The sequence below is a fragment of the Neolamprologus multifasciatus genome, chromosome 19 (assembly GCF_963576455.1).
Source record: "Neolamprologus multifasciatus chromosome 19, fNeoMul1.2, whole genome shotgun sequence".
Classification (NCBI taxonomy): domain Eukaryota; kingdom Metazoa; phylum Chordata; class Actinopteri; order Cichliformes; family Cichlidae; genus Neolamprologus; species Neolamprologus multifasciatus.
The window spans coordinates 21,712,094-21,733,784 of NC_140457.1; the positions used below are offsets into that span (position 1 = coordinate 21,712,094).

The 21,691-nt window shown below is 41.9% G+C and overlaps 1 protein-coding gene across 4 annotated transcripts in view; it reads right to left on the reverse strand.

Moving 5' to 3' along the window:
- Window positions 1–1,547: 1,547 nt before the first annotated feature.
- ccdc9b (coiled-coil domain containing 9B) overlaps window positions 1,548–21,691 on the reverse strand; it is a 40,412-nt gene continuing 20,268 nt past the window's right edge. Inside the window, exons 1-14 of one of the 4 annotated variants that reach the window (XM_085143033.1) lie at window positions 18,227–18,900; window positions 14,797–14,904; window positions 14,597–14,701; window positions 13,837–13,992; window positions 11,452–11,601; window positions 9,169–9,231; window positions 7,301–7,479; window positions 5,390–5,439; window positions 5,252–5,299; window positions 5,060–5,156; window positions 3,290–3,323; window positions 2,620–3,187; window positions 2,428–2,510; window positions 1,548–2,151 (exon numbers count right to left, since the gene is read on the reverse strand). In XM_085143033.1, the coding sequence (XP_084999159.1) occupies window positions 2,125–2,151; window positions 2,428–2,510; window positions 2,620–3,187; window positions 3,290–3,323; window positions 5,060–5,156; window positions 5,252–5,299; window positions 5,390–5,439; window positions 7,301–7,479; window positions 9,169–9,231; window positions 11,452–11,601; window positions 13,837–13,992; window positions 14,597–14,701; window positions 14,797–14,904; window positions 18,227–18,448 (1,890 nt within the window). In that variant the 5' untranslated portion in view covers window positions 18,449–18,900 and the 3' untranslated portion in view covers window positions 1,548–2,124. Of the gene's footprint in view, window positions 2,152–2,427; window positions 2,511–2,619; window positions 3,188–3,289; window positions 3,324–5,059; window positions 5,157–5,251; window positions 5,300–5,389; window positions 5,440–7,300; window positions 7,480–9,168; window positions 9,232–11,451; window positions 11,602–13,836; window positions 13,993–14,596; window positions 14,702–14,796; window positions 14,932–18,226; window positions 18,901–21,691 lie in introns of those variants that run through there. The other 3 variants (XM_085143034.1, XM_085143037.1, XM_085143036.1) reach the window with 3 other exon arrangements.

The window sequence follows — 21,691 nt, forward strand, 5'->3', positions numbered from 1 at the left end:
CCTGTCCGAAATGGATAGGCAAATAAATAAAATAAATGAGGCAGTTAATATACAAACCATAAATTAAAGTACACCTTCAATAGCTGAAGAAGCCAATATGCAAGGCACAACAACTGGCTAAGATATTAATCAAGGGAAGCTTGAAAGATATTAGGCTCTCTTTCACAAACATAATGCAGAACAAATAATACAAAAGGGAATTTTAGCTGAATCCCGGCATTCTCAATTCACCCAACTCAAAAAATGCTTGAATGATATTTTTTCCCCCACTCACAGGAGCGCACAAAGACCAGAATTTGTACACTGTTTGTCTAGAATCAGCTAACATAGTACATTACAATCCTAAATTAAGTGCCTGGAAACCAAAACATAACATAAGAAGAGTGAGAGGAAGACCGGATCATCGGGATTCAGCTGTAAAACTGTGCTTTAGGGAACACAACAATAGTGTTCAAGGTTTCTGCTCTGCAGTGTTATAAATCAATATTTAAACATCCAAATGTTTTCAAATGTGTTATGCTTTGCCATCAGCTGGCTTTTTATTTTAACAATAAAGGAGTACACTAGTGAGTTATGTCGTCTTACAACTGGATCACATTTATTTCTTTCTAAACCTAGTTCTGCATTAAACAGAACGGGGAAATTGGCTCTTCTAGATGGCCTCCTTAGGCAGCGCTGCAAGCTACTCCAGAGTGGCTGCTGTTTTTTCATTTTTCTTTTTTAATTGAGTTAAGGCATTTAGAAAAAGAAAGGCATTTTCAGGGCGCCATCTGATCCAAGTTCCAGTGGTTTGGACTGAATGTTTTACTTCTGACGCCTCGGGATGTTACAGTAGAACTCTGTGCCAATCGTCTGAGTGTGGGGGACATATTCATGGTGCACAACGCTCATGACTGTGAAAGAAAGAAGAAACGAGCATGTTCTGATGTCCTGCCTTAAGGCTCTGACAGGGTAAATTTTTCTTTTTCAGGCTGCCCTTTGCTCTCTGGGACATAGATCCAGTTCCCCAGTGCTGATCCCCCCACACTGTGAGACAAATGTATACTTCCTCTATTTTCCCCGGTGAAAAGTAGTCAGACCACAAAGCAATGTAAAAACAGCAGGCACAGTGGATGTGGCTCAGATCTGCACAAGGAGACGACCTCGATAAGTAAAAAGGCCAAATTTAAATCAAGTAGATTTCTGCCACTTATGGGCAGAGTTGTGAGGTTTCATGACTGCAAAGCTGTCATCCCCAAATTCAGATAATCTTAACCAGAGTATGACATCATCAGGCTCCTGTCTTGATATCAAAAATCAGTGGCGTGCTCCTTTCAATGCTCTTAATAGCAGAAACATTTACAGCATGTCAGTAGTAACATTTTGTAAACTTTAGACTGTCTTGGTCACTGGCCAAAGACATTAGGGTTCAAATGTGCGTTTTAACAATATACCGATTTCATACTTCTCAAAGGCTATTTATGGATGCTGGAAGCAGTTAATAATATCTATTTGTCTACTACTTTTAAATGTAGAAATAAAAACTCTACTGGAGGTATGCAACTATGTATCGTCATATATTACAATCTTTATTCAGTTACTGAAAAGTTACTCAGGGACTACAGCTGAAAAGTAGCTTTTAGCTATATCCGGTACAATATATTTATCGTGCATCGTCCCTGCTAAATAAGCTAAATAAATTAAAAAATATACCTCTAAGGCAGAATCAGGCACTAAGTAATTAGACTGTGGCTTGGTTTAATGTCAAGGGCTATCTAAATTTAACCGATTAGCTAGCCTCCTGATATGTACCTCAACATTTTCATACAAATGTGTAAACATTCAGTGATATTGCACTCAAGCAGCGTACTTCCATACAGAAAGAGATGTCAGTACACATGTTTTTGTACACATAAAGTGCTCGGATGTTAAAAAAAAAAAAATACTAATAATAATCGAGCGGGAAAAAGGCGTCTCACCATTCATGTGTCACATTTGAGACAAAAATTCAGCTCCCACAGCAAAAGTAAACCACAGTTTTGCCTGTAAGCTATAAACAGTATTGCAAACGAGCTACTTTGAAGCAAAAATAATGCATCCAAATGCTGTGTTTTGGTTTCAGTGTTTATATCCAGAAAACGTCAGTTAAACAATTTTCCCATGTTCTCGTGCCTGCAAAAACAAACAAAAAAGACAGAGAGAGAGAAAAGGATAAAAAATTACCAACTGCAACTTTCTGTATTTTACATTATCTGTTCAGGTGGAAGATGAAATGAAAAACCATTCTCATGAGACTATTTCTCCTGTACTCCATCAAGACTCAGAGGGGCTGAATTAAAATTGGATAATACGCAGCTGCAGTGCAGATATATTGCTCTCCTCATCCATTTAAACCCCCATCCATTTGCACTTCCCTCCATTTGCACATCTATTGATTCTCACACTGACCTTGTCACTGCTGGCGGAGTGTGTTGGGTGTGTTTCTCCAGACTCCAGGCTCAGAACAGACAGACCAGAGTCTATCAGCTCTTCTGTGAAAACAAAAGCACGGTTAGTTTACTTGGAACATCCACACACGCAGCCAGGAGAAAAATAAATAAATTTTTTTTAAAAATCAGGCTCGCTGAAGTTCAGGCGTACCCGTGCTTGTGTTGCTGATGTTGCACTTGGGAAGCTCCACAGGCTGGATCTCATGTAGAGGGGTGCAGGCTTTTTCAGCAGGGGGGGAGCTGGGAGCTGTGGGTGGGCTGCTGTCCTTTTTAGTGCAATCAGTTTCAGATCCCTGCTGCTGTGCAAAAGAAGGTGCAGCTGGCCCACCTCCTTTATCCTGAAGACTCCCATCATCCATTTCATGCTTGTTCTTTTTAGGTGAGGAAGCTTTCAAAGAGCTGGGACCTCTGGATTCTGACTCTTGAGACCCCGTGGTTTGCCTTGCATGAGCCCCCTGGATGAGTTCCTCAGAGAAGCGCACTTTCTTCTCCAAACCCCGAGAGGACGAAGCCTCTGCCTTCTCCTGAGTCGGGGTGTCCTCTCTAAGGATAGCAGCCGACACAGAAGCTGCTGATTCACTCGCTTCCTCGGGCGTGCTCAATGAATCCGGGCTCGGTGACTGCTTTGTTTTTGCGTCCTGATCTTTCAGCTCGTCTGCATTAGCGTCTGTGAGGGCGTCAAGTTCCTCAAGGAATTCCTCCAGCGTCGTCTCAGGCATCTAAAAGATGAGATCAAAGCGACAAACAGGAGTGTTTCTTGCTAAATGGATGTCTTTTATTATTCACTTTATAGCAGGGTCAAAAGAGGTTTCACCTCTCACCTGCAGGTTCTCTCCATCATCATTTGCCTGCCATCTGAAAAAAGGGTATTCAGAAACAAAAAAGCAGTGTGTTGTGAATCTCTTTTTCTTTGCAAGTTATAGCATGCTGTAATATTGTATATAACAATCAGCAACAAGAGTAAATAACACAGATCATTTTACCACAATGCAACGTTCAGCTGGCAAAGTTTGGGTCCTGGCATTCGTGTGGTACTTTGACACATACCGCCCACTTAAACATTACCGCAGAAGAAGCACACCCCCACAAGCTTTCTACAATGGCACCACAGCATCTCACCCTTAGCAGGACAACATGTCACACCACAAAGCAAAAACAGTTCAGGACTAGTTTTTTTTCTTTGACATTAAAAGAGCACAAAGCCCTCAGTTAGCCTTCAAACGGTCTGACTGAGCATCTGTGGGATGTGCAGCAATAAGCCCTATTTACAGGTCGCCCTCAGAGATTCCACATGTATGACCTGATGGGTCAGACGAGACTGCTGCAGGCCATTTAAGTGTTATAACAGCATTTGCTTCTCAGTCACATACATGCTCAAAAACCAATGACTACACCATGAAAGGTGATGACCACTAGGAGTCATATCGGGTGATTGTCCAAGGACATGTAGAAAGCAAGAGCGGTGATTTGAGGTTGGGGCTCAGCCTTCCGAGCCACAGACACACACCGGTCTCAGTTGTTGTGATTGTAATGGCTTTTCATGCATGAACTCCAGACAGTGTCAAGAGACTCAGGCTGGGACACTGTCCTCAGTTGCCCTTTGTCACATGTAGACTCAGTACTGGATATTGTGTGTTTTAGGTAAGGGTAGAGCATGCAGCAGAGCACGAGATGACCACTTGCTAGCTGTGAATTTAGCCGATTATTAAATTTTCCCTTTTTTCCCCCTCACATCAGCGATAGGAAATCGCACCAACTTTGTACTAAGGAACTGGTGAGCTAAAGACTGTTTAACACTGTTTCATGTTTAATTCAGCTACATCAGACATTAAAGTTCTGACACGCACCTCCATTTGGATAATATCCAGAAACATAGAGCTGCAGTGTATGTGTGAAAATGGCTTTGGTGGCCTGTGGGCTGCCTTTGCCCACACTCAAATCTGTTGCCAACTGTAACAGCAGCACAGCCTGATAACAGGAATCTCACACCCGAGTGCTGTTTTACAGAGCCCCCCCTCTAAATCCTTACCCTTACCTACTTTTACAGAGACATAAAATAATCTTTCTCACTCCAAGTCCACACAGTGCCTCACTTTCAGCTCTGTGGCTGTGGATTTTTTGGACATTATGATTGCAGCGCACCCATGGCCTTTTCCACCAGCACCTACTCAGATCGGCTCAGCTTGGTTTTTAGGGTTTTCTCATTAGGTGTAGTACTTAGTACCAGGTACTTGTTTAGTACTTGATGGGGTTCTAAGCAATCTGAGACGACCCCAAAATGTGATGTCAACAGGCTGCATCCTCACCATCAAGTGGTGTTTCACAGCAGAGGAGAAACTGTGGACGGGGGGACATAATGCGACCTTCTGGGTTATTTAGTCAGCTGCCACCACTTCTAAATTAAGTCTCATGACATCCAGGGGAATTTGTACATTAGGGCACAGTGCAGAAAAACAATTCTTTCCACATCCGTTTTACGTACTGCATTAGTCATGCCATTTCTCGTAACCGCTAATTGAAGCTATGTTGAAAAACGCTCTGATGGTTGAATCACCTTTGCCAGCAGCCCGTTGTGTTTAGCTGTTACTGACCTTCTGGCCCGCCCAGTCAGGCGATCTTTGCCTTTTGCTTTACTGCTCATCACTTGCACGTTTTTAGCTCCCTTGTCTTTGCCTCGCTTGTCATGAGCTAGGTCAGAAAAATACAATAAAAAGTTTAAAAGTCTAAACATTATAGGAGTATTTTATGGGATTTAACTGTTCACTAAATTATGTGGGGAATACCTTTTGAATCGCTGCCTGCCCTGGGTCCTCTTCTAGCATTTCTTCCTCCTGCAGCAATGTGATATGTCTTTTTTATGATTTGTTATGAAGCGTCTTACTCCTTACGTTCTCAGTAAGGTCTGTGTCTTTTTGTCTTACCTCTGCTGGAAGGCCCCCAGTCTCTGTCAGAGAGGGATTTGTCTGAAAACCTAGAAGCAGAGGTTTAGTTTTAGACAGTAACAAAACCCAGTGTGACTAATATCTTTATCATGTTCCAAAATCATTCATCTTTTTTCCCCCCTCAGGCACTATAACATCTCATCTGCACAACATAAACGGCCATTTCAGTATATCACCTGACATCATTGTTGGCCTAGAGTTTAAGATTGTGCAGAGATTCCATTCCTACATTCGACATCCTCTGAAACCGCGTAAATTGTCGAATCAAAAACACATTTCCTCTTCTGTTCTTTCTCGGGAGCCTTGTTAATGCTTCGCCAAATAAGGCAAGGCATTTCCATCCCTTACCCCCCCAACTAAAAATAGCTGCTCTTTCCTTGTGCCTTTACATTTGGATACTTCCCTAAACAGCACATTAATTTACTCTGCAACTTGGTCAGTCTTTGTACAGCCACAGCTCAGTTTGTTTGAAATCTAACAAACAGTTCACAATAAACGAGTTGTATTTCTTTCCCGCGGTCAGTTTGGGGTGCTATCGTGTGATTTCCCCCACCAATGCGGGCAGCAGCCTGCAACGCTGTATGAAATGTAGCTCATGAACTCCTTCACATGAAAAAGGTTATATTAGGCAAACATAAGTAACTGTTTGGTAATGTTTTAGCTGTGTAACATCATCCTGTGACTTGGTGACAATCAGCCTTGCGATCATGTGTTAGAACATGCACAACATCCAGAAACCTCATCTAATGGATTCTTCACTGAATAATTTAACTACAAAGAGGCACAATGTTCTCCGGGGTTATTTTCTCCTCTTCTTCTGCCTAAGTGAAGTGAGCCTTTCAGTGAAGGAAGAATTTAAAAGTGAAAAGGGGAAATCTACAAAACTAATAACTTAAAAAAAAAAATGGCTTTAGTGCTAATAAGACCATTTTTAGCATGCATGGTACTGCATCTTAGTGCTGAAAAAGCCTTCTCTTAAAAGTGACAGTAAACTGTTCGACCTCCAAACCCAACATGGACTATTTTGTTCTTTAAAGGAATTTATACTACTTACTTGACCTCCATTTCATTATACATGTTACCCCTAGACTCTCTTTACGAAGCATAATGTTTCTTCCTATTAAAAGGGAGTTTTTTCTTCCCACTGTTGCCAAGTATTTGCTCACAGTGGGTGGTCTGACTGTTGGGATTCTCTTTGTTGTTGTGATTTGGTGCTATATAAATAAAATTCAATTGAGTTGAATTATTTGGACAATCTAAAATCCAGGAGTCCTGGCAACATTTTCAACTAAATGACAGCAAAACTTTATTTGGCTTATCAAGCGCTATAGTTAAACTACAACTTAAAATCCTGGATAGTTCAACCTCTAACAAACAAAGAAGTAGTTTTGTGAACAGTAGCTTTAAACCATCACAGAATTACAGATATAGAAACAGTTATCCACGCCTCAATCACCTCCCAGTTGGATTATTCTAACTCCCCATTTATAGGATTACCCAATTCTAGTCTTTTTCAGTCACAGACGGTTCAAAATGCAGCTACTCATCCTGTAAATCGGGGTCTCCAACTCCAGTCCTCGAGAGCCACCGTCCTGCAGCTTTTAGATGCATCCCTACTCCAGCACAGCTGAATCAAATGGTGGAATTACTTCTTCAGCAATCAAGTTTAGCAAAGGCCTGGTAACAAGCCCTTCATTTAATTCAGGTGTGCTAGAAGAAGGATGCGTCTGAAAATCAGCTCCACAGTATTTCACCGATCTCTGAACTTCATATTTTGCCATATTTTGGTTTAAAATGTTATTATTTTATTTCTTTTTTAGTGTTTCAGCTTTAACAACTACAGCCAATGGGAATATGAATGTAAACCTTAAACTCTTTAAAAAGTCTTACATATTGTCAGTTTTATCCATGTCCCACGCTCGTCTCCACTGGCCCTTGGCATTTTTATGGCGCGCCACCCTCTCCCTGTCAATCTGCTCACGCTCCTTCTTCCACCTTAAATATTCCTCCTGCTCCTCTCTCGATGTGGGGACGTTGAGGTCTGTGATGGCCTGCAGGTTCTCGATATCCTATGTGCATGCAAAAGACAGCATTTCAGTGTATAAAGTTATAATAATGGATACATATACAGATCTGTGGGAACCACAAATGTGTGTATTTCTGCTACGTTGATGTATTTTGCATAACTTTAAGTGCTAACCACTGCCTCCCTGGGTAAATACTGATCAGTGTTCCAGGAAAAGTACAGTTTATAGCAAATACAATTAGAAGCTCTTCCTCCATTCCCCTCTTAACCTATTTATTGATTACTGTGATGAGAGCAGAGAGGATTGCTGTCTAATAGTAAAAGGAGATCTGATACAGGCTCATAAACACATCAGAAAGGGCAGAAGCTGCTTCCTAACCTTTATTTAACCAGGAAAATCCCATTGAGATTAAAAACCTCTTTTTCAAGGGAGACCTGGCCAAGATAGGCAGCAGCAGGTGTCTCACAGTTACAAAAATTACTCAAACACAGGCAGCAACAACACACATGCAACAATAAGTGAAAGAATACAAATAAAATAAAATAAAATTCAAATAAAAATAAATAAATCAGTTAATATGACAATTAATCTAATGCTTGTGCCTTCAAGCAAACCAAGACTAGAGATGTCACAAAAAAGACCAGCAGTTTCTGAGAGCGTGCTGATGTCTAGAAAAAAACATACATTTGTTGGATTTCTGAGTACCAGGAATAACCATAAAAATCTGCATTGAAGCTCAAAGCAGCAGCTAAAACAGTGAGAGAAAAAGAGATGCAACACAGTGCCGGTAAGAAGCTATGACAGGTCATGTTTTCCCCTCAGGTGAGGGCCAATCAAATCGAAGTAAACATGTTGCCCTCCTGCCTACACTTATTGCAGAACATGGCATCTGTCCTCATCCTGTTTTCCACCTCGTCTCTCCTTGCTCTGCGCTGGCCCTCAGAGGACATCAGGGGTCACACGGGAAGACGGTTTTCACATGTTCCAACAGGCCATGATCTGCTGCCGCCCCAGCTGCTAATTAAAATTTTTTTTCATTTTTTGCCTCTGTGGGGACTCAATGGGATGTTGCCAGGAGCCAAAGAAGGCATGTTGGATATTACAAAGTGAACCTGGCCAGTTGCTGAGATCATAATCTTACTCTCAGTGACAGTTGAGCTTCCAAAAGCTGCACTGATTTAGGTCCATATGGTATATTTGTTACACAAAAGTGTAACACACTTTACAACATGATGAGAAAAAAAAATCTACATGGTATTTCCTTGAAATCTGTGTAGGCCAGGACTGCAGCAGCCAGAGGCATGAACAGCATCACTTGTCATGTGGAGAATCCGCCGTGCCTTTGAAGCCAATCCTTCCTGCCTCCCCAGTCAGTCTACTTATCGCACGCCAGATCTGTGAGACAGCTCTGAGCTACTCCAGCAAGGCTGACATGCAAGCCAGCGGGAGGCAGATGGGAAGAAGCGCTAGGAAAAGGGGCACGTGGATGGCAACGTGATGTGCTGTCTGCGTGTGTTTGTGATGCGGACAGAGCGCATATTTGCATTTGCTATTCTCTGCGCTTTGTATGCTAACGTAGTGTTGGTGAAAACCTTGTTTTCACAGACTGATCATCAGCAAATTACGTGGTCACGATGAGCTGAAACTGCAGTCCTTTGAGCTGAGAGAGGTTAGACACACAGCATCTAAATGTTTACATCTGTGTATGAGGGGTTTTTTTTTTTAATTTACCTGGCATTGCTCTGGCACCCCGTGATGCTCCTCAGTGTGCTTCTGTCCCTGTTTGACCTCATCCTGTCAGAGAGGAGAAATTAAAAGATGAGCTAGGCAGTTATAAGTGTGACACAGCTCGCTAATTAAACACGGTTGTAAAGAATCGCTTTGCTGCTGTCACAATCAGGCCACTGACTCATCCATTAGGAAAGACTGGGAGGTCTAGACTGCCACCCAGTGGTCTTAAAGTGTAATGGCGCAACTTGGCACAACAGCTTCAATTATAATGTAATTTCTGTCCACTCTGCACGGGGGCAGACTGCAGTTAGCAGGTAGCTGACCTTGGAAACCACCTGGCGGTTTGCAAATCAAACACAGCTTATTAGAGGTACAGAATTGTGCTAATTTCTATTCTGGTGTAGTTCTGATTTCAATGATGCGCTCTGGCGAACACAGAGGATGAGTCATGTTGCTATTAACAGCAACACTCTAACAGCTGAGAGAGGATGGGGGACAATAGGCACCGGGGAGAGCGAGTGGGCTGGTAACACACCTACGGGCTGGGACGCCCACACGATCATTCACACGCCCACATCCAGAGAGAGTATAGCTCACACATACACAAAGACCCCCGGGTACCTCTTTTCTCTCTCATCCCACTACTCCGTCTTCCTCTCCTTTTTTTCTTGGCACCTTGCCAGGTCTGTCTCTTCGGTAGCATAATGAGCCTTTTCAGAGTGAGAAGGCAGTTGAATGTTAATTAGATCAAATCGGCCCTTTCAGGATGGTGGGAATAGGGAAACAATCGTGCCAGAGGAGTGTGGACCACTTAAAGTTTCAGGAAAAAGAAATGAGGGGAGATTGAAACAGATGGCACGGTTGCCAAGTGTCTCTCTCTCTCTCTCTCTCTCTCTCACCCTCCCCTCTGTTTCTCTCCGTCCGACTGCATTTCCTTACCCCTGTCACTCTCTCTCGTGAGCGTGAGCAGTCTGATCATGAGGTTCCTCCAGGCTGCACAAGACACCGCTGCACAGCCACACCCCTGTCTCTCAAAGAGTCATTATTTATTTCCTGGGTGTCTCTCGCTCTGTCGCACACACACCCATACCCATCAGATAATTATTTCAGAGGCAGGGCAGTGCAGTAGCAATGTGCACCTCAGCGTGAACCAACACAAATATTTTTTTAAAGCTTGCCAGATGGATCCATGGTATGTTCTCCTACGGTATCACCCTTTAGCAGCTTTCTCCCCCGCTGCTCTCATATAAACCTAGTGAAATGACACTGGTTACGTAAACCAGGTCTCTGGGATTCACAGATGACTGGTGCACTGGAGCCCTGGCTACTGTTGAAGTGCTGATTCAGTCCACATGATAAATGGGGGGCAGAGACCTAGTGGGCCAGAAATAAAGGCAAAAAGAACAATGTGTTCAGCCCATAGATTCAGTGCACATTAACCCAGACGGCCCAGTGAGCAGCACTTAGTGTATCGGCCAATCAGTAGCAGAGATGCACATTTTAGACTAAACCTGTACTTCTGCAACTCCTGCTTTCATGTCCCCCCCAGCCCCACCCCCACCCTATGACCAGATTGTGTCTGTGTTTACAGTGGCGAGGATCAGCTGCCTGTGCATCAGCTTATTTATTTCAGTCTGTGAGTGTGTGTGTCTGCGTCAGGCCTCAGACTGAGGCAGAGCAGCTGTTCCAGACTTTCTGCATACCCAGGGGGGTGGGAGGGGGGGCTAAGGTCAGTGACAGTTTTGCAGTCCCTGCCTGCATTAAATACGGCATTTCAAGCAAACCGGAGTAACTTGTAAAAGTTAACTGTGGATGATTTTGGGAGATTCAGGTCAAGGTATATTCCTCAGTTTCCCTTTCACACGTGAAACACACAGCAGGAGATGACAGGAAATTCTTCATTCGGTTTACTCGGGGAAGTTGCCTGAATTTTATTTTCGCACGTACCTTTGTCGAGTGACATCTAGAGAAGATCAGAGCTGCAGCGTGTGTGTAAAAACAGCTCAAAAAGGTTGAAAACTTAGTTATGCAGAGCATCTGTTCAACCCACAGCTCTATTAGCCACCCTCTCCTTTCCTAATCTCACACCAGTCAGTCACAGCCCCGGTCCACCTCCTGTCAACAAACCATTATGCTCCATCACAGGGATGGAGGGGATGGGCCAGACAACATGTCTCATATCTATGTAAAACACGTCGGTGCAGCATGTGAGAATAAACAAAGGGAGGGGGGAGGGAGTGAGAGTGGAAGCAGGCAGGAGTGTTCGGTGTGTGTGAGTCGGACCTGTGGTGCTGAGTCTCTTTTGGTCATGTGAGATGGCTGCTTCGCCCTCCCCGCTGACTCCACACGCCTCGCCTGTCCATCATCGGCGGGGCTCTTGACGTCCACAGGGCCCGGCCTCTTCTCAGGCCTCTCACTCACCACCCTCTTACCCTGGAGAGTCAGTTACTCATATTATTAGCATTAAATAAGTGTCAGTATGTGCTCTGCACTACATTTTGAAACATTCATTTAAGGATTCTTAGTTACAAGTACTTAGACACTAGTTTGTGGGTTTGGTGAAGTCATTCATACGCTTTAAAAATTTGACTCATTTTTGTGATGTCCCCAACTTTAGCACCATCACTACATTTTATCTCATTGAAAACTAACTATAAGTCTCAGCTGTACTTTAGCCCTAATTAGCCAATGAATGACCCAATCAGCATGTCTTATTTTATACTAGAGATGGAACGATCCGATATTACGTATCGGTATCGATCCGATACTGACGTAAATTACTGGATCGGATATCGGAGAGAAATAAAAAATGTAATCCAATCCGTTAAATATCAAAAAAGCACCTCACAAAACTTGCGACACGCGGTAACTGCTCATAACCGTAGCACGTGGGAGCAGTATGCTCACGTGATAGAGCAGCTGTGTGTATTTGGAGCCTCGATACCAAACCAGCATTTCATCTCCGAGGAAGTTATCCCAGAGAGAAGTAAAGCAAGTGTGTAAGTTCATCTCTGAATGTTTGTAAAGCATTCCCACGTTAAGCTTAACAACCAATATATGGAGCGACTGCCTCTTCTCTCCCCCTCCCTCTCCTGTTGCTACTTCAGTCATGAAACTGATCAATGATCAGCTGATCGGCTTTTTTGTCGTGAGTCCGTCTCTCTTGTTTGTTTTTGGCCCACTTTGCACCAGAAAGAGGAAACCAGCGTCTAAACAACAGCATCACGTTTAACCTTGATAAGCTGTTGTTAGAATTTATTTAATATTACTTTCTACACCAGGATCCTTTTCTACGCAGCTGACGGCTGGTAACTGTGCAGGGGCGGATCTAGCAAAGTTTAGCCAGGGGGGCCGATAGGGCATTAACAGGGAAAAGGGGCCACAAAGACATACTTTCCTTTCTTATTCTCATTTAAAATGTCTAGCTTTTAATAAATAATTATCTGACTCTTACACCCAAAGTTTTAATCTGATGTGAAATGTATAGAAGTCCATTACTGTATATAGTAACTGTTAAGTCTAATATACCCTAGTAAGCTACTACTTTTTCCTTTGGGAAGATACCATCTGTGCAGTCTGCAATTCTGTTGAAGAAAGATGTTGAATCTATTTAATATTTCTTGAAAAATAATTTATTTCTGTGCATTTTTTTCCACACTGCATCAAATTAAAGTTGATTACGTCGATTAAGCATCAGAAGGTGGAGGGTGGGGGGTGGTTCCCTATTTTTTTTTGCTGGGAGTTTGCAACCCTATTAGTTAGGTTGCTTAATATTTCTGCTAAGTACTCTTTAAAAAACCAGAATAGGAAGGATGGAGTAGGTTTAAGGTTATTAGTTTGATCAGTGTTGCTGAACTATGAAATATTTTGGGTGCAGTGTATTTTTTACACACAGTATAACAGAATAGCTTTAGTGTTGTTGTTTATTTAAACTTGAGTATGAACTTATACAAAATGGAGCAAGATATTAAAAAACAGTTTTATTGATTAAAAAACACTCTATATCGGATTCATATCGGTATCGGTCGATATCCAAATTTATGATATCGGTATCGGACATAAAAAAGTGGTACCGTGCCATCTCTATTTTATACTAAATAGTACAATAAACATGGTAAATACAAGCTGCAGACTGGTGTCAATTTAGCATGTGAACTAAGGATACATGGTTAAAGCATGTTGACCTCTCACTGAGTTAGGTTAAGGAGAAACCAACTCTGAATTAGATATTTATGGATGTATGGATGTATGGATAGATGGAGATCCAGTTGCTTTGTTGTGTTATATTTTGATTTGCTGGCCCAGTGTGGCTCCAAGACTTCTAAGGGACATCTTTAGAAAGTTGTTCTAAGAGATCTATTTCATCCTGCTATGAAATGGTTCCAAGTCCATTGAGATTTTCCCACACAGCCATCCCATGGTTTACAGAGTAGAGATCCAGAGTCTTTTAAATGCGCCAAACTCTTTTGGATGCACATTCTTGCCTATGCAAGAAGAGCTCATGGAAAAAAAAAACTACCAGCAATATTTGTAATTCTTAAATTACAGATCTTTTTAAAAAAGTTTTGTGACATTCTTCCTTGTTACAATATAACTAGACTTTAAGCTACAGGGGTTTTGGCTCTCCTGTACTGGGTCCTCGTCACTTTTTCCTTGTAGTTAATTTACCTTTTTGCCAGCCATGGTGACCGTTAGTTGCTTCCTGTGTCCTCGGCCAGCAGTCTGTGGAGGAGCCTCTCCCCCTCTGTCAGGTCCGGCTTCCTGCTGTCCCTTCCCAGCTGGTGAACCGCCACTGAATGGCTTTGTCACCACCACACGACTATCCTGCTTCCAATCAAAGAAAAGGACAGTCTATGAAATATATGAAATATTGATGTAGTTAACAGCATTTGATAGAACAGATGGGTTCTATCAAATGCAAAGACAACACTGTGGGATATTAGTTAATGTAGCTTTTTTAAAAACCAGGGGTGTCGAATATAAGGCCGGGGGGAGGGGGGGGGGGGCAGAGACTCCAAACCGGCCCACTGGACACCTTTGAAAAATGTGAAGGAGGACATAAATATTTTCCTTTTAATTGTATTCTCATAAATTGTACAGCATTTCCTACTGATGGAGACCTCCCCCACAGTCTTTCATACAACACCAGAGTGATAAATAAACATTTAAATAACAGAAATTCCTGTTTTTTTCTTCTTTTTTTTTGCACATTAACAAAACTTTCCACTTGAGGAATGATGTACCAGAACTTTTTCTGTAGTTTAACTTATTTAATTTATTTTTTATAATTTAAGCCCAAACAGTCAAGCTGATAGATTTCCTTTATTAAATAGAGCAGCATTTCTTATTCAGGTAGTAAAACTGAGACGTGTTGGGATTTTGAATTAAAGATAAAATTATTATTATCATTATTTTTGCTGACACTCACACTAGTGGACTTGCTGATTGTGATGGTAAGATCGTCGGCTTTGCCCTTCCGGCTCTGCAGTGCCATTCCTTCCTCTTCTGCTCTTTTCCTGTCCTCCTCTACCTCCTACAAACAATAAAGTAATTAGGAAACCTGAAAGAGTTGCAAGCTCCACACATGAGACCTCAGAAGCTTTTCTATATGTGAAGACTTCTTCTCACCTTGTACCTCTTCATGAGAGCTTCATTCTTCCTGCGGAGAGCCTCAATCTTCTTGTCCAGCTCCAGGTCCTTCTCATGATCCCTCTTGGGCATCATGTCACTGGAGGTCTGGGATGAGACATTTATAGGTATTCACTAGAAAAATAAAAACATTTACATTTCATCGGATTGATCTTATTTTGAGGCTTCTATGGCTTCATTAAACCTGGTTTTCTCACAGGTGGGGTGCGGTGTGAAATTTATATAAAACAGAATGAAATGATCTGAACCCCACTGTTCACTGGAAATAAAACAAACAGGATATGGCACAAGCTCAGAAATAACCCAGTCTCATGTTGAAGTTCATGCATCCAACAGGTTTCAAAATTATTTTAGGACAGGAGTAATGTTACTACTTTGTTGCATCACTTGTTCTTTAAACATCTGTGTGAGAACCTAGGAGACAAATTGCAGTCATTTTGACAGTGAAAGGTTTCTTATTTTCCAAACACAGCTGTGTGAAAAAGAACACTTACTGCTTCCCCACAAATTACAAGTAGAATCCAGCTGCTGCCAATCAAATGCACTAGATTAAAAAGAACATCACTAAATGTGATGTCTCTATAGAAGCAGAGGGTTTTTGGCCGTTAGCTGGTATGGATCACCTCAAGATCAAATATGTCTGTGAAGGTTCTCAGTCATCCAGGTCATTGTAGTCAAAGGAGCTTGCAAAGAAAAGCGTCTGGACTTCTTTAAGTTTGAGAGGTGAAACGTCTTCAAGTAACTTAAAGAAGTCCAGACGCTTTTCTTTGCAAGCTCCTTTGACTCAAGATCAAACTATACAATGCTCAGAAAAAATACAAAAGAAAAACCCAAGAGCTTCATCTGGGACACCACAGGCCTCAGTTAAAAGTTAAAGTTTGTGACAGTACAGAGGAGAAAGCCATCTTTTCTCTAAAAGAACATGGCAGCAAAGCTTAGCTTTGCAAAGCTACATCTAAACAAACCACAAGACCTCTGAAACAATGTCTTTTGGACAGGCAAGATTAGTGTGGAGATGTTGCACGTACCAGCACGTACCAGTACGGTGGTGGAGGGCTGATGACTTCGGCCTGTTTTTCAGCTATAAAACCTGGACACCTTGAAGTCCACAAGCTCCTCTATATACAAAGGAATTCTAGAGTCAAATGTGAGGTCATCTGTCTGATAGACAAAGCTATAAAGCTCATGCAACAAGACAGCAGCAAATCTACCACAGAATGGCTGAAAAAAGTAAAAGAACCAAGGTGTTGTAGCAATGTCCAGACCTCTAACTGAAATACTGTCGTACAAGTTTCAAAGGACTCCACTGAGACCTCCATAAACTCTCTTGACTCTATTTTAACTGCCTACATGCCTTTTAGCACTTGGACCACTTTACTGCAGAGCCATGAAGAATCATCAATGTTTCTAACAAGCTGTTTTTGTGTGTGTGTGAAACACTTTCAAATTTAATTTGCACCACAAAAAATAGTCTACAAATGAAAAACTTTTGATCTATACTAAGCAATGAGCAAATACGATTACAAACCAAACCATACACACCTGCTTTAGCAGTGTAAAGAATTTGATATTTATTTTTCTAGACACATTTATCAATAAAGAACAAAATGCCTACATTCAGCACTCTATTCTTGTATTTCTGTATATATTGTGAGTTTGACCATAATTACAATGACATTTAAATAAGCAACTGCAACAATATAAAACCTGCTTACAAGCAGAGGAGAAACCAAGGCTGACAAGTGAAGTAACCATCAGCTGATCAGCTAGACTGACAATCATTTTAAAAAGGCACCTGTGTACATCAGTGTGCAGCAGTGTGCACACTAATAACACACTAATAACACTGATAGATCCTCACACCCACCACAGATGGAGCATTCATCATGAAGCTCAGTTACATGAGCTGAATGCATATGCAGACCAAATTTAAATACCCCAATGCCATCAGCAGGGCACAAATAGAGGCTCCATACTGAAAATGTGCTCCATGTGCTCTCATACAGCCTGCTTCCTTCAGAGAGAACCTCACTTTATCATATTATACCAACTGCAACTGTAAAAGCAAGGGCAGGCATTGAGTTAAAGGACTCTTAAATGTGCACAGATGTTCACAGAGCAGCGACAGTGAAGCATCAGATTTCTGCATGAAAAAGAGCTAATTTCCTTTAACCTGCAGCAGCTTAGCCTCCTGTTCCCTCCCTCCCTTCCTCCCGGGTCCAAAGTGTAGCTCTGAAAACTGGTGAAACAGGAGCACTCCTCTGGAGCCCAGCGGCTAAAAGAGGCTATGCTACCTTCTTTAAAGCAAACAGTAATTCGAGGGTATAGCCTCAGAATCTGATAAAAGCAAAGTGCAATCTTTCTCATCGCCACTGGGGGGACGATTCCAAAATCAGGCAAATTATATAGAAGTCTGTGAGAAAATGATCCAAATAATCCATTTATTTATGAATATGAGTTTGTTGTTACAATTGCTTGCTTAAACTCTTATGTAGCACAACATTGTGTTGATTTTGTAAACCGTGGCTTAATTTAAAATAAAAGACACAATAAAGTCCTGCACAAGTTTGAGTGTGGCTGATGTGATACACAAATATAGAATAGAATAGAATAGAATAGAATAGAATAGAATAGAATAGAATAGAATATGTCTCAAAGCTATTTTTAAAAATAGAGCAGACTTGTCATTTCAAGACTATTTCAATTATCAGTACTTCTTCTCTTATAGCAAGCCAACACCATTTTTCTTCTTAGAAAGAATTCAAACACAAACAGCAGTACGGGATTAAATCTGAATGAACAACATTCACTTTCAAATCAATCAGCTACGTGTCTCCCTCTTTGAATCACTGCTGGCATCATCTGTTGTTATTCACAGCTCTGTAGAAGTGACAGTAACGCCGGCAAATAGAGAATTTGCCACTTCTGCTTGTTTGCATCTGTGAGGAAAACATAATTCATTTTGAAGTGTCCTATTCTCCACTCTCTGCATAAGTGACTCTGAGGGGTCAGACCATCCTGACACGCACAGGAAGTAGATGTGCCAAAGTGAGTCAGTCATCCTCCACTGCTGCTTCACTGACGACATACAAGTCAAGGTTTCTAGCACATAACGATGACTCACTGTGAGGACCGCAAGGAATCTATTCATGTTTTTTTTCCATCACTGCAAGGAATGGCTGCCACTGGGATGCTGAATAGTTGAATTCACACTGAGCTCTCAAATCGGTCAGATTTTTTGCAAAATGATGGCAACTACATATCCTGAAATCGTCTGGGAACCTGCAAAAAGCTCAGCGGTTGTGAAAAAAGTTTGGAGTCATTCAAAGGGGCGAACAGGCTGGAAAGTGGTTACCTCACTGCTTCTAGTTGTCAGGGTACCCAAACACAACAGACCATGAGGACATACCACCAAGAATAGGCGCAACAGAGAAACTCGCTGTCGACTCCGATACTCAGGGAGGCCAGTGGCAGAGAGTGAAGCGAACGCCGGCTTCAACGAACCAAAAAGTGGGGAGAATCTTTGCAGAAATGGCAAACCTCTGGCTCCTGGAGACCTGTGACAGTGCAGCAGCACAGCTAACACCGTCACGCGATCAAATGGCACACAGACCCTGCCAGCGGATGGCATCCATGCCCGGACAGACGGGCAAAAGGGGGAGGAAGCGGCCTGTAGGGAGAAAGCTGCCAAGGCTCCCCCCCACCTCCTACCCAGCAATCCTGCCACCTACGGGAGCGACAGCAGGGGAGAGAAAGAGCCAGAGACACAGCTGAAACTGCGACAGAGCAGAAGAGGAAACGAGGGGGAACCTAATACTAAAAAAAGAGAGGGAGAGCGAGGGGGAAGAAGAGAGAAGGCACTCACTGGTCTTTCCATGTCAGCGCTGGGAGCTGGGCTGGGTCCAGGCGCAAGGCAGCCGTGGCGGCAGAGAGGGCTGGCTGGAGTCGACGATCATGCCTTGATTACAATGAGCCAAGTTGGGCAAGCAGCCAAGACGTCTAACAAATGCACAGAGCTCCCCTGTTAACGGATTTCACAGCGCCCACCCGCTCTCTCTCTCGCTCTGTCTCTCCCTCTCCAAGCCTCCTACCCGCTTGTCCTCACTCCCTCCCACCCTCCCTCTCCCCCTATAAAGCACTTGCTCTTTCCCCTCCTCACTTATCTTCTGCTCGAGGCACGCCGGTTAAAACCTGTCACCCTCCGATCATGCGACGCACTCTGCGAATCTGAAATTAGCGCTATTGCTCAAATGACACTGTAATAAACAAAAATAAGAAACACCTTTTTTTCCTATATGTGAATAGAACGCCACATGCTTGGCAACAAATCTGTTCGATTTCTCATATGTTTTTATGCTTCAGACACTGGCAACATAATAACAGTTTCCCCTTTATTATCTAAAATGTAGACTAAAACTCGCTGATTCCAAAACTGGCACAATTTGGTTTATTAAAACATAAAATACTACTCTAACCTTTTAAACAGAACTCCTTTCCTAGCTTATCATACCACTGTGTGGATCCAGGCATCACAGAAATATGATGCACGTGCTGTTTGTTCCCACTGTGGTTTCAGTAGCTCTTTTTCCCATGATGTCAAGACTACACGTTGAGAGTACTAAAGAAGCATCCTAAAGAAAGGTGCACTGCAGGGGGAGTGGGGGGCTTGCATTTCCCACCATTCTTCACACGCCGAGCGCTGCCTCTACCAAAGTCTGAGTGCTGAAGACATGCAACAGCCTGGCACACAAATAACACAGGCATCTGAAGAAAGGCTACAGCACTGAGGTCGGTCACTTAACACTCCAAGTCAGTGCTCTGCAATTTCCACTGCATTGTGGAAACAATAACACCATTGAAAGTTACCACTGGGAGCTGTTGCATTTTTATCATATTCAAGTCCACATAGCTTTAATTCTGCACATATCAATCCTGCTAATGAGCAAAAAAAAATTTATTTTAGAATAAATAAATATATATGATGTTAAGGCCCCTAATATATCAATATCAAAACTATTCTACTAAATGGGGAAGTAAGTTGTTAAATATTACAATGACTGCAAGGAAGTGTAATAGCAAGCTGTTATCAATATCTGATCAGAGAGAAGCCTTACACTGACACTGTATTATAATTTAAGGGTTATGTTTACTGTCACTGGTGTGAAAAGGACCAAACATAGTAGAATCAGAAATGCCAAACCAATGAGGACCCACAATGCAACAGTCACATGTAAAATATAAAAACACCGTAGTACTGCAAGATTATTACAGTTAGTTACTTACAAGTAAAGTCAGGAAAAAGAAGCCGACTGTAGACTGAAATTACAGAGAAATACAAAAATAAAACATTAATATAATGAAATATACAAAAATATAATGTGTGAGATGAGTGACTAATGGTTAGCTTAAAGCATCGTTAGACTCTTTGAAAGTCAAAGCTTAAATAGCAAATACGGGGTAAGTTAAAGGCAAATTTATAAATTTCTTGCCTGACAGTTCAAATGCTATGCCTAAAACAGGCAGACAGAAAAATACACTCATGTCAACAGCAGCAGAACTCACCGCCATCGAGGATAACAGCAGAGACACAGGCTGCAATGTGACGTCATGTCCACAAGGTGGCGCCAAATCACCGTCAACATTAGCGAAGTTCCACGAGACGAGACGAGTTTTTGATTTGAAAATAAATTCATAGAAAATCATTCTTACGTCCTTTTGGTAGCGTTTGCACGAGTGTGTGTGATCATTCTGTTTGTAAGCACGATAACTCGAAAGGTTTTGAATGGATTCTGATAAAACCTTGTAGGAGTGTAGAGTGGGTCATGATAACAATGCATTAAAATCACATGGCTGACATCCAACAAGGTCTTCAAGGTCAATTTTGGTCAATGACTTGTGGTCTGAGAAATTGGCAAAAAAAAAAAAACCTCACAAGTGATTGTGATTCTCACAAGTGTGGTATGTATTGTCAACATCTAGAAAGTGGTGTTTAAGGATTTAAAATATCATATGACATGATACACAGAATATGTCACATCTGAATTTGATTTAAATTTGTTTGAGTGCAGAAGCAGTGCAGAGAGTAAGAGCAGGTATAACTTAGATGATTCTGATCAGCTACCAAAAACAAGCCACAGAAACCACAGATTTAATCCTCAAGCTTGACCTTGATTACAAAGCGTTAAATACAGCGCTGTGTTGTAAGCATCAAAATTGTGGATTTACTTATGAATGGGATTGCATAAAATGGTAAACACAGGGCAAGAACCAATGTGGTTGAAGTATTAGCAGTCTCCATCAGGGGACATCATAAGCTTTTAAGGTCTTAAGCTCAGACAGTCTTAAATTCACTCCATGAGACCTGTCAGATTAAAAATTACAAGCAGGTTATACAACAAATGCAAATACTTCTTGATAAGAATATCTTAAGTTGCAGAAAAATTACGCATACTGTAAAAAGTATTGGTAAAATAAACATTTAACCAAATGGGATTGAAATAAAAAGGCCGGCTGGAAGCCTTGATGTCTCAGCCGGCAATAGCATTGTCAAGAGTCAGCCGGTCTTCATGTGCTTCTGTCTTGTTTCCACTTTTATGTGTTTATTACATCATTTGTCTGTACTATTTGTATTGTTTATGTAAAATAAGCAGTCCTCTGCAGATACACCACAGCTTTTTTCTTGTGGAGATAGAAAACAGTACAGGGATTATTTGAGATTTAATATAAGGTTTTTTGCAGTTGAACCAGGTGCTTTAGTATTTTCACAGCAGTAGAATGTTCACAACAGACACATTCGCGTTCCAGATGTTCTGAGCAATATTCAGGTGCCACCGTGTTATTTGAACCCAATGATGTTAATTTGCCTGCTCGACTT